The sequence below is a fragment of the Aptenodytes patagonicus genome, chromosome W, assembly GCF_965638725.1.
Source record: "Aptenodytes patagonicus chromosome W, bAptPat1.pri.cur, whole genome shotgun sequence".
Taxonomy (NCBI): Eukaryota; Metazoa; Chordata; class Aves; order Sphenisciformes; family Spheniscidae; genus Aptenodytes; species Aptenodytes patagonicus.
The window spans coordinates 36,863,945-36,876,911 of NC_134981.1; the positions used below are offsets into that span (position 1 = coordinate 36,863,945).

General features: G+C 46.2%; 1 protein-coding gene across 1 annotated transcript in view; it reads left to right on the top strand.

Moving 5' to 3' along the window:
• The window catches only part of LOC143172032 (3',5'-cyclic-AMP phosphodiesterase 4D-like), a 462,605-nt gene that overhangs the window by 303,191 nt on the left and 146,447 nt on the right, over positions 1 to 12,967 (top strand). Inside the window, exons 4-5 of the mRNA XM_076361252.1 lie at positions 3,104 to 3,177; positions 4,397 to 4,446. Coding sequence (XP_076217367.1) covers positions 3,104 to 3,177; positions 4,397 to 4,446 — 124 coding nt within the window. The remainder of the gene's footprint in view (positions 1 to 3,103; positions 3,178 to 4,396; positions 4,447 to 12,967) is intronic.

Here is a 12,967-nt window from a genome sequence, read left to right on the forward strand (position 1 = left end):
CCTTCCTACCCTCGAGCAGATCAACACTCCCGCCCAACTTGGTGTCGTCTGCAAACTTCCTGAGGGTGCACTCGATCCCCTCATCCAGATCATTGATAAAGATATTGAACAAGACCGGCCCCAAAACTGAGCACTGGGGAACACCGCTCGTGACCGGCCGCCAACTGGATTGAACTCCATTCACCACAACTCTCTGGGCCCGGCCATACAGCCAGTTTTTGACCCAGCGCAGAGTACACCTGTCTAAGCCGTGAGCCGCCAGCTTCTCTAGGAGAATGCTGTGGGAGACGGTGTCAAAGGCCTTGCTGAAGTCCAGGTAGACCACATCCACAGCCTTTCCCTCATCCACTAGGCGGGTCACCTGGTCATAGAAGGAGATCAGGTTGGTCAAGCAGGACCTGCCTCTCATGAACCCGTGCTGGCTGGGCCTGATCCCCTGGTTGTCCCGCACATGCCTTGTGAGCGCCCTCAAGATGAACTGCTCCATAATCTTCCCCGGCACCGAGGTCAGGCTGACAGGCCTGTAGTTCCCCGGATCCTCCTTCCGGCCCTTCTTGTGGATGGGCGTCACATTGGCAAGCCTCCAGTCATCTGGGACCTCCCCCGTTAACCAGGACTGCTGATAGATGATGGAGAGCGGCTTGGCAAGCTCCTCCGCCAGCTCCCTCAGCACTCTCGGGGGGATCCCATCCGGCCCCATAGACTTGTGAGCATCCAGGTGGCGTAGCAGGTCATTGACTGCTTCCTCTTGGATTATGGGGGGCTCATCCTGCTCGCCGTCCCTGTCTTCCAGCTCAGGGGGCCGAGTACCCTGAGGATAACTGCTCTGCCTGTTAAAGACTGAGGCAAAGAAGGCATTGAGTACCTCAGCCTTTTCCTCATCCTCAGTGACAATGTTCCCCCCTGCATCCAATAAAGGATGGAGATTCTCCTTGGCTCTCTTCTTGTCATTAATATCTTTGTAAAAACATTTTTTGTTGTCTCTAACGACAGCGGCCAGATTGCGTTCTAGCTGGGCTTTTGCCTTTCTCATTCCCTCTCTGCAGGGCCTAACGAGATCCCTGTACTCTTCTTGAGTCGCCTGCCCCTTCTTCCACAAGTGGTAAACTCTCCTTTTTTTCCTGAGTCCCAGCAAGAGCTCCCCGTTCAGCCAGGCCGGTCGTCTTCCCTGCCCATTCTTCTTACGGCATATGGGGACAGCCTGCTCCTGCGCCTTTAAGACTTCCTTCTTGAAGATCGTCCAGCCTTCCTGGACCCCTTTGCCCTTCAGGACTGTCTCCCAAGGGACTCTCTCAACCAGCGTCCTGAACAGGCCAAAGTCTGCCCTCCGGAAGTCCATGGTTGCGGTTTTGCTGGCCCCCCTCCTTACTTCACCGAGAATCGAGAATTCTACCATCTCATGGTCGCTAAGCCCAAGATGGCCTCCGACCACCACATCTCCCACCAGTCCTTCTCTGTTTGTAAACAGCAGGTCGAGCGAGGCACCTCCCCTGGTAGGCTGACTCACCAGCTGTGTCAGGAAGTTGTCTTCCACACACTCCAGGAACCTCCTAGTCTGCTTCCTCTCTGCCATGTTGTGAACCTCAACTAGGTACATGTTTTCACATGGCATGGTGCCTAGCCTACTAACCTTTCAGCTCATCCTTTCCTTTTACAATATTTTAATACTTCAGCAGTTTTTCTTTGTATTTTATGTATTCATTTTTGAACTTTTGAACTCCATGATCTTCTTTCCCCTTCTGCTCACTTCATGCCTGATTTCCATCTATCTATCCATCCATCCATCCAACATCTAAATATAACATTTGTTAGTGTCACTGTACCCTGGGCATGCAAATTTGATGGCATATATAATTATTTTTATTCCGCGCTGAATGTAAAATATGTGAGTTTGCCTCCTGATCTTTGGAAAGGAAAACATAATGAAATTAACATTGTCTAATTAGGCAACAAATGTATTTTTATTTTTATTATCTTAACTGATTTGGGAATTACCTACAATAGCTTGAACTGCCAATTATTATTCTCCTGAATATTTTCTGTCTGTTACAAGCTTTCATTAAATCCTTCTTTTCTCTCCAGCCTCCTACCCCCTTCCTACCTCATGTATAAATTTAAGGGGCTATGGAAAGAGGGTTGTATCCTCCTTGATTTAGACCTCTGGAACCCAAATTCCCATTCCTACCTTTGTTATTCCTAGGAGAGGTTCACCAGGGAACCAGCCCAGTCTGGGCTGAGAAACAACAATGGGCAACTACCGCAAAGACACATCAGTGATCAGTTTTGCTGCCTCCTCCCATTCCCAGACTGGTTCTAAATAACTCATGGTTCCTCTCTGACATCAGCTGAACTGCCTCTCCCTAGTCAGAGAGATGTATCCTTACATGGGACAAAAATTGTTGCATTTATCCAACAGCCTTCAGTAGAGAATGCCTATGCCACTTATAACAAGAAGACACTCTACTGCCTCCTCTAGCTGCTGTCTTGCATGAAATTAAGTCCAGAAAGGAAGTACTTCATTTTATCGTCTTTCCCAATGTGCAATACTTGTAAGAGCCTGCAGACATTTCCCACCTGCTCAGCTGATACCATCCTCTCATTCTGGCCTTCTGCACTAAGTCCCCAAATGAATTGGGCTCCTTAAAGGAGCCACTTTTATTTTTCCTGCCAGTCTAGACAATCTCATTCCCTTTGTCCTTTGAGATTTGTGGGGGGCTGAACTGCAAATGGAAAATTCTGTAATCATTTCTTATGCATGAAGTATTAGGCTTGAATGGGCTATTATCTTCCAAACACTAATGCTTTTATGGTCATTTTAGAGAACTAAGTAGTATTCTGTGAAAAACTTTCCTCCTCTTCAAGCAAGCCTGTCTTTAAACAAATAATGAGTTGTTTATAAGGAAAAAAAGAAATAAACTATCGCCCTTGTATTACAGACATGTTATTGTTAAATAATGGTCAAAGGCTTCAGACAAACCAACCCTGAAAACCTTTTACAGTTGTTTTGCAATGTCCTTTTATTTTTCTTTCAGCACAGCAGAATGGAGATAAATCAGTCTCACCTGTGCAGAAATTTAGACTTAAACCATTTTGTATGTTCCAGGTGCTGGCCAGCCTGCGTACTGTACGGAATAACTTTGCTGCATTAACCAATTTACAAGATCGGGCACCCAGCAAGTGAGTGTCAATTTTTGGCCACTAAACTTTTTGCAGTGATACTTTTTAAATGTAAACTAAGAATAACAATTAGATGTTACAGATTTCAGTCTGCGTCACCAAGCTTGCATAAAACATGTGATGACTAATGACTCTATTAATCCCTTGAAGTTGCTATACTTGATAGCTGAGACAACAGCCCCCTTGCCTAATAATTGCTCTTGCATTGCTGTCCTTGCATAAACTTGGAGTGCTTTTTGTGCAATTTCTATGATTTTCAATAAATTAGTCATATGTCAAAGATCATTCAAAGATGATCATTCAGGCAGAGTCTTGCAAATGAACCAAAGTGAGCAGACAGCTACACTCATGAGATACTTGCATGATCTAAACCTAGAACTCTGCCTAACTCATCCAAGATAATGACATCCCACTTATCCACAGTAGTTCATGATTATAAATGAGACAATATAAATATGATCTTTCTCCAGTCGTATTACAGCATCACAGTTAACATTAACGTTAGTTAAACTGGAAAATTTTGTAGTGGAGTCATTTCCCTCACCCAAAATGTGTGTCTCTAGAACTTAGAAGTAATTAGCATTCCAAAGACAGCTGCCTACCATTGCATATGCAGTGCCACAAAAAGATATTTCCAGCCCCCTTGGTTGGAATATGCAGACCCTATGTAGCCCCTGCTTGCAGTCATCCACACATCCCTACACAGCTGTGTCAGTCCAGCAACTTCTAGCTTTCTTCAATGGGCAAAGCAGTCCACTGAGCTGTTTTCCCAAAATATTATTGTGAAATGTATATGCAAAATAATGTGTGAAAAATATATGCAAAATAATAAAGTGAAAAGTAATTAAAAAAATGTATTTCACGTCAGAGAACGTGGGCAGTGCAAACTATGTTAGAATAATGATAACTATGTATATAGACCAAACGTCAAGCTAGGTACAAGGTCTAGGTATGATTAGGTAGGTTTTTAATGAACTTGCAAATTCCTAAAATATTCCTCTCTTGGAGTTCCCAATCTGCAGAGAGATTTCAGGGTCGGTTGTGAATTCCCTTCTACACTAGAAAGAAATATCTGTTCTAAATGAACTTCTTTGGCAATATCAGTGTATTCCAGCCCCAAATAACTTCCCAAGGAAATGTATTTTCTATTATATTGTTCAAGGATTCAGTCATCTGTGAGTTTATCAGGCTTATACCTTTTTTCTTTTCTTTTAAACAGACGGTCATCAATGTGTAACCAACCATCTATTAACAAAGCAACTATAACAGGTAAGAGGAATTAATATGACTAAAATTCCTCTGTGAAACCATCATGGATTTCTAAATTTAATATTTATTTATAAAAATATCTCACTGAAAACTGAATTTTATAATAATAACCTTATATTGTTTCATATCCTTATATCTTTTATTAAAGAGAATTGGGTCATGTGGTGACTCACATCGGTGACTTTTGGTGTTATATCATGTTAGCTTTCTGATTTCTGTCTTATTATCCTGGTTTTAATTTAAGTTCCTTCCCAAATTGTGTTTTTTTCTTTATATACCAATGTGTGACTGTGTCATGATTACCTTCATTAGTAACTTCTTGCAATGAAATGTAGTAGAAAAAAATGGCATGAGGAATACATTGATCTTTCATTTGGGACATGGAGTTCTGTAGCTATACCAAGGCAAAGTCTTGGCATTACAAGCCCTTAGGCAAAACTGACTTTTCTGATTTAGGACTGTAAATTCTATTTCTATAACATTTGTAGGTGCGTAAGAGAAAACTAATTTCTTTGTAAAAGACACTATTATTTATAAAGAAACATTAACTTCAAAACAGGACTGAGATTGTAAGCTACGTGAACACTTTTGAAAATTTTACTCTGTGGCACTTCTGGTTATTATAATAGCAACTTGGTCTTGGACATCTTTATGGGAACACACTTTATTTGACCTCATATTTTTTACATCATGTTAATCCACATGTTCTTACACCATATAATTTTCCAGGTAGCTACATTCTCTATGATGTATTGGCAGAGTGAAAGAGCATTTGCTTTGCCTCTTAATGAAAGTATACAGACGTTTACTAAACAGGCAATTTATCATTTAAACCAAAAACTGAGCGCTTCCAGAATTTTCAATGTGAAAATTTTTTTCCAGATAGAACTTGGCTTGATTTTTACTGACTCTCTGCAAAGCTCTTGTCTTTTTAATTGTATAATAGGATTGTAACTCAAGGAAGAAATGGTACTTCAGCTCTTTTGAGGAGAAATGTGGCTTTGCCATGTTCAGTGATTTCATAGAATCATTAAAGTTGGAAAAGACCTCTAAGATCACCGAGTCCAACCGTCAACCCAGCACCACCATGCCCACTAAACCATGTCCCTAAGCGCCTCATCTACTCGTCTTTTAAATACTTCCAGGGATGGTGACTCAACCACTTCCCTGGGCAGCCTGTTCCAATGTTTAACCACTCTTTCAGTAAAGAAATTTTTCCTCATGTCCAATCTAAACCTCCCCTGGCGCAACTTGAGGCCATTTCCTCTCGTCCTATCGCTAGTTACTTGGGAGAAGAGACCGACACCCACCTCCCTACAACCTCCTTTCAGGTAGTTGTAGAGAGCGATGAGGTCTCCCCTCAGCCTCCTTTTCTCCAGGCTAAACAACCCCAGTTCCCTCAGCCGCTCCTCATAAGACTTGTTCTCCAGACCCCTCACTAGCCTCGTTGCCCTTCTCTGGACACGCTCCAGCACCTCAACGTCCTTCTTGTAGTGAGGGGCCCAAAACTGAACACAGTATTCGAGGTGCGGCCTCACCAGTGCCGAGTACAGGGGCACGATCACTTCCCTACTCCTGCTGGCCACACTATTTCTGATACAGGCCAGCATGCCATTGGCCTTCTTGGCCACCTGGGCACACTGCCGGCTCATGTTCAGCTGGCTGTCAACCAGCACCCCCAGGTCCTTTTCCGACAGGCAGCTTTCCAGCCACATTTCTTTCCTTAGGCTCTGGAATGTGTTAACATCGTTAGTTTGTTTTAATCTATCCTCACACAATATCCACATTTACCTCTAAAAGACCCAGTCTCGGCAGTTCTGTACTATTTTATTTTCCAAGGAACTCATAATTTAATCTGAGCATTTGTGTGTAGGGCTAATTAGGGAACAGAGGGTTAAATCTTTAAATCTATTCTATACACAGAAAAGCATCCTTAGTTAAGAATGTTCTGCAATCATACTTAAATTCATGGTAATTAAATAAATAGGGAGGTGAAACAGATAAATGCATAGATCTCTCATGAACTGCTTCTGTTGCCTGTCACAATTATAATCATAATTCTTTGTCAATGTACTCCTTTAAGAGGTAATTTTGGGCATTGGTTTCAGATTGCTCTCCATGAGACATTTCAGTTATTGATAGATGTTACACCTATTTTTAATTGTGGGATTTGTCTCATACAGAAGTCTGTTATCTTAACCGGAGATAGAGATATTGAAAAATAGGGCTCGCTCTTTGGTTCCAAGGGACTAACTTTAGAAAGTCTATAACACAGCAAAATCCCTGGCAGTAAAAGAAAACGTGATATCCAGAAGAGAAGATATGCATGCATGTGAACACACAGCAAGTCTACCTTACGTGCTCTCCCACAGTTGTTTGCCTGAGGTCAGCTGCTTTTCTCCAGCAGGAGAAGCTGCTCAGACAGCAGGACCCAAGATACACTCTGCTGGAAGTTACTGTTGCTCTTTTTAAATTCCCCCTGATCTGAAGGTTTCCATTCAGTTAATCCAGAGTGCACTCTACATGTCAGAAACAATAAATCATCTGAGGTTTTAATGTTTAGAAGGAAGGTAGTGTAGTCAGTGCTACAACTAATCTAGAAAATGCTTCTGTGCCAAGAAATTTAAAGGAAGCAAGAGAAGGCAAAGAATAGTAAGGATAATTTAATCTAATTCAGTTTAATCTGATTTCTCAGAGATGCTGCTGGAATTGCTGTGCCCAAATTATGCATTGAACTGGGTGAGCTGGGGCGTGTGTGCATTGGAGAAGTGGCTAAAAGACTTTAATGATACAGAAAAGATATTAAGCCACTATAAAGCATGAAAATGGCTACAATTCATTTTGACTGTTGAATAGAGATTGAGACTGGATACTATTTTGCCTGAACAGGTTCGCCCATGCTTAGTCATAGACTAGTTTTGATATTTCCATAGCAACAAATTTCATGGCATAAGCACAGAAGTATGCATAGGTGCTTTCTTGGGGCATATAAAATCCTAGTAAAACATGTTGCACTACAGCACTATGCCAAGAAGAAAGATATATTACACTTTTCCTGCTCTTCATAGAATGATTAAAAACCCTTTCTGATGCTACTAAGCTTTTTGAATCCTTCTGGGGAATGTTTGAAATGTAGCTTGTGCAGAGTCCTTCTTCCTGCTGAGAAATCCTCCTGGTCATGCTGTTCTCAGAGTTTGTGTCATGGAGTATACACCAAACAGGTAGAGCCCCATCACATCATCCAGATGGCACAGCTAGCAATCTCAGCGAGAACTGATCACCAGTGTAACAAAATAGGTGACTGGAAGGCACAGTGTTACTAAACTCTGTCAATGCTAAACCAGAAACAGACACTTAAGATGGAGGGTTTATGTTGCTAAGCTTCCTGGAAGACGTGTCTTTGGGAAGACTAACTGAGGAAAGGGAAGTTCACAGAAAACAAAAGTGTAGCAAAAGGGAACTACCACAGAAGATATGGGGAAAACAATAAGGGAAAGATGAAAAGCGGTTTGGTAAAGCAAAGTGTATTGTGTTTGTGTGGCCAGGTTTTGTAGCAGGGGGGCTACAGGGGTGGCTTCTGTGAGAAGATGATAGAAGCTTCCCTATGTCTGACAAAGCCAATGCCAGCCGGCTCCAAGACAGACCTGCCGCTGGCCAAGGCTGAGCCAATCAGCAACAGTGGTAGCGCCTCTGTGATAGCATATTTAAGAAGGGGGGAAAACTGCTGCGCAACAGCAATTGCAGCCGAAGAGAGAGGAGTGAGAATATGTGAGAGAAACGACTCTGCAGACACCAAGGTCAGTGAAGAAGGAGGGGGAGGAGGTGCTCCAGGTGCCGGAGCAGAGATTCCCCTGCAGCCCGTGGTGAAGACCATGGTGAAGCAGGTTGTCCCCCTGCAGCCTGTGGAGGACCTCACACTGGAGCAGGTGGATGTGTCTGAAGAAGGCTGTGACCCCGTGGAAAGCCCATGCTGGAGCAGGCTCCTGGCAGGACCTGTGGACCCGTGGAGAGAGAAGCCCATGCTGGAGCAGGTTTGCTGGCAGGACTTGTGACCCCATGGAAGGGACCCGTGCTGGAGCAGTTCGTGGAGAACTGTCTCCCGTGGGAGGGACCCCATGCTGGAGCAGGGGGAGAGTGTGAGAAATCCTCCCCTGAGGAGGAAGGAGCAGCAGAAACAATCTGTGATGAACTGACCGCAACCCCCATTCCCCCATCCCCCTGTGCCGCTTGAGGGAAGAAGGTAGAGAATTTGGGAGTAAAGTTGAGCCCGGGAAAAAGGGAGGGATGGGGGGAAGGTGTTTTAAGATTTAATTTTTATTTCTCATTACCCTGCTCTGTTTTGATTGGTAATAAATTAAATTAATTTCCCTGCGTTGAGCCTGTTTTGCCCGTGACGGTAATTGGTGAGTGATCTCTCCTATCCTTATCTCAACCCACAAGCCTTCCATTATATTTTCTCTCCCCTGCCCAGCTGAGGAGGGGGAGTGATAGAGCAGCTTTGGTGGGCAACTGGCATCCAGCCAGGGTTGACCCACCACACAAAGTGACTAATATAGCAAGATCAAAATTCTCCCATATAGATGAAAAAGTATTTTTTACAATTTTAAGAATCCACCCTGAGATATAAATGTGGGAGAAAATGCAGTAGCAAAAAGTAAGAAACTGTGAAATTGAGAAGTGCAGCAGCACAGGAATCAAATGTTCAAACTGTGAGAAGCAGTAGCAACCGTGGTGGCCTTAAAATTTGCAGTGTTTTTTCAATGTAAACATATAGAAGCTGATGATCAAAATATGGCCTGTTCTATTCAATATATCCACATGAATCCCTTTTGGAAACTGTGCTGAAAGAAGCCAATAAATATCAATGGCATACTTGATCTTCAATATCAGCCAAGTATGCTACAGCATGATGAGTGTTCCTATTACAGACAAATTAGGGGGTAGGAGGTGGGAGCTCTTCATTTAGAATCATAGAATCATAGAAACATTAAGGTTGGAAAAGACCTCTAAGATCATCGAGTCCAACCGTCAACCCAGCACCACCATGCCCACTAAACCATGTCCCTAAGCGCCTCATCTACACGTCTTTTAAATACCTCCAGGGATGGGGACTCCACCACTTCCCTGGGCAGCCTGTTCAAAAGCTTGACAACACTTTCGGTGAAGAAATTTTTCCTCATGTCCAATCTAAACCTCCCCTGGCGCAACTTGAGGCCATTTCCTCTCGTCCTGTTGCTAGTTACTTGGGAGAAGAGACCGACACCCACCTCCCTACAACCTCCTTTCAGGTAGTTGTAGAGAGCGATGAGGTCTCCCCTCAGCCTCCTCTTCTCCAGGCTAAACAACCCCAGTTCCCTCAGCCGCTCCTCATAAGACTTGTTCTCCACACCCTTCACCAGCTTCATTGCCCTTCTCTGGACACGCTCCAGCACCTCAAAGTCCTTCTTGTAGTAAGGGGCCCAAAACTGAACACAGTATTCGAGGTGCAGCCTCACCAATGCCGAGTACAGGGGCACGATCACTTCCCTACTCCTGCTGGCCACACTATTTCTGATACAGGCCAGCATGCCATTGGCCTTCTTGGCCACCTGGGCACACTGCCGGCTCATGTTCAGCCGGCTGTCAACCAGCACCCCCAGGTCCTTTTCCAACAGGCAGCTTTCCAGCCACTCTTCCCCAAGCCTGTAGCGCTGCATGGGGTTGTTGTGGCCAAAGTGCAGGACCCAGCACTTGGCATTGTTGAACCTCATACAGTTGGCCTCGGCCCATCGATCCAGCCTGTCCAGGTCCCTCTGCAGAGCCTTCCTACCCTCGAGCAGATCAACGCTCCCGCCCAACTTGGTGTCATCTGCAAACTTCCTGAGGGTGCACTCGATCCCCTCATCCAGATCATCGATAAAGATATTGAACAAGACCGGCCCCAAAACTGAGCCCTGGGGAACACCGCTCGTGACCGGCCGCCAACTGGATTGAACTCCATTCACCACAACTCTCTGGGCCCGGCCGTATAGCCAGTTTTTGACCCAGCGCAGAGTACACCTGTCTAAGCCGTGAGCCGCCAGCTTCTCTAGGAGAATGCTGTGGGAGACGGTGTCAAAGGCCTTACTGAAGTCCAGGTAGACCACATCCACAGCCTTTCCCTCATCCACTAGGCAGGTCACCTGGTCAAAGAAGGAGATCAGGTTGGTCAAGCAGGACCTGCCTCTCATGAACCCGTGCTGGCTGGGCCTGATCCCCTGGTTGTCCCGCACATGCCTTGTGAGCGCCCTCAAGATGAACCACTCCATAATCTTCCCTGGCACCGAGGTCAGGCTGACAGGCCTGTAGTTCCCCGGATCCTCCTTCCGGCCCTTCTTGTAGATGGGCGTCACATTGGCAAGCCTCCAGTCATCCGGGACCTCCCCCGTTAACCAGGACCGCTGATAAATGATGGAGAGCGGCTTGGCAAGCTCCTCCGCCAGCTCCCTCAGCACTCTCGGGTGGATGCCATCCGGCCCCATAGACTTGTGAGCGTCCAGGTGGCGTAGCAGGTCGTTGACTGCTTCCTCTTGGATTATGGGGGGCTCATCCTGCTCGCCGTCCCTGTCTTCCAGCTCAGGGGGCCAAATACCCTGAGGATAACTGCTCTGCCTGTTAAAGACTGAGGCAAAGAAGGCATTAAGTACCTCAGCCTTCTCCTCATCCTTGGTGACAATGTTCCCCCCTGCATCCAATAAAGGATGGAGATTCTCCTTGGCTCTCTTCTTGTCATTAATATATTTGTAAAAACATTTTTTTTGTCTCTAACGACAGCGGCCAGATTGCATTCTAGCTGGGCTTTTGCCTTTCTCATTTCCTCTCTTCATGACCTAACGAGATCCCTGTACTCTTCTTGAGTCGCCTGCCCCTTCTTCCACAAGCGGTAAACTCTCCTTTTTTTCCTGAGTCCCAGCAAGAGCTCCCCGTTCAGCCAGGCCGGTCGTCTTCCCCGCCCATTCTTCTTACGGCGTACAGGGACAGCCTGCTCCTGCGCCTTTAAGACTTCCTTCTTGAAGATCGTCCAGCCTTCCTGGACCCCTTTGCCCTTCAGGACCATCTCCCAAGGGACTCTCTCAACCAGCGTCCTGAACAGGCCAAAGTCTGCCCTCCGGAAGTCCATGATTGCGGTTTTGCTGGCCCCCCTCCTTACTTCACCAAGAATCGAGAATTCTACCATTTCATGGTCACTAAGCCCAAGACGGCCTCCGACCACCACATCTCCCACCAGTCCTTCTCTGTTTGTAAACAGCAGGTCGAGCGAGGCACCTCCCCTGGTAGGCTCACTCACCAGCTGTGTCAGGAAGTTGTCTTCCACACACTCCAGGAACCTCCTAGACTGCTTCCTCTCTGCCGTGTTGTATTTCCAGCAGACACCCGGGAAGTTGAAGTCCCCCACGAGAACAAGGGCTAGCGATTGAGAGACTTCTGCCAGCCGCTTGTAGAACGCTTCATACGCCTCTTCATCCTGGTTGGGTGGTCTATAACAGACTCCCAGCAGGATATCTGCCTCGTTGGCCTTCCCCCTCATCCTTACCCATAAACACTCAACCGTATCTTCATCACAATCGTTGAGCTCTAGACAATCGAAACACTCCCTAACATACAGGGCCACCCCACCGCCTCTCCTTCCTCGCCTGTCCCTTCTGAAGAGTCTATAGCCATCCATTGCAGCACTCCAATCATGAGAGTCACCCCACCATGTTTCTGTGATGGCGACTAAGTCATATCTCTCCCGCTGCACAATGGCTTCCAGCTCCTCCTGTTTGCCGCCCATGCTGCGTGCATTGGTTTAGATGCACTTGAGCTGGGCTATCGATTTTGCCCCCAGCATCGGCATGCCACCCCTAGGCTCATCTCTAGTGAGCCTGGTTTTATCCCCTTCCCCCTTCAAACCTAGCTTAAAGCCCTCTCAATGAGCCCTGCCAATTCATGAGCAATGATCCTTTCCCCCCTGTGAGACAGCTGGACTTCATCTGCCGCCAGCAGGCCCGGTGCCGTGTAAACCTCCCCATGATCAAAAAAGCCAAAATTCCTCCGATGGCACCAGCCCCTGAGCCACGCGTTGATCAGGCGTGTTTTCCTGTTCCTTTCAGTATCCTTCCCTGCCACTGTAGGGATAGAGGAAAACACTACCTGTGCTCCCGATCCTTCAACCAGTCGCCCCAGTGCCCTGAAGTCCCTTTTGATCACTGCAGGACTTCTCTCTGCCACCTCATCACTGCCAGCCTGTATAACCAACAGCGGGTAGTAGTCAGAAGGCTGTACCAGACCAGGGAGTTTCCTAGTAATGTCTCTGACCCGGGCCCCAGGGAGGCAGCAGACTTCCCTGTGGGATGGGTCTGGTGGGCATATTGGGCCCTCTGTTCCCCTCAGAAGGGAATCGCCTACAACAATTACCCTCCTTTTTTTCTTAGCAGAGGCAGTCATAATGCGTGGGGCTGACTGCCTCACCCTAGGCAACCCCCTGGATGGACCTTCATCTACATCCTCATTTGCCTGGCCC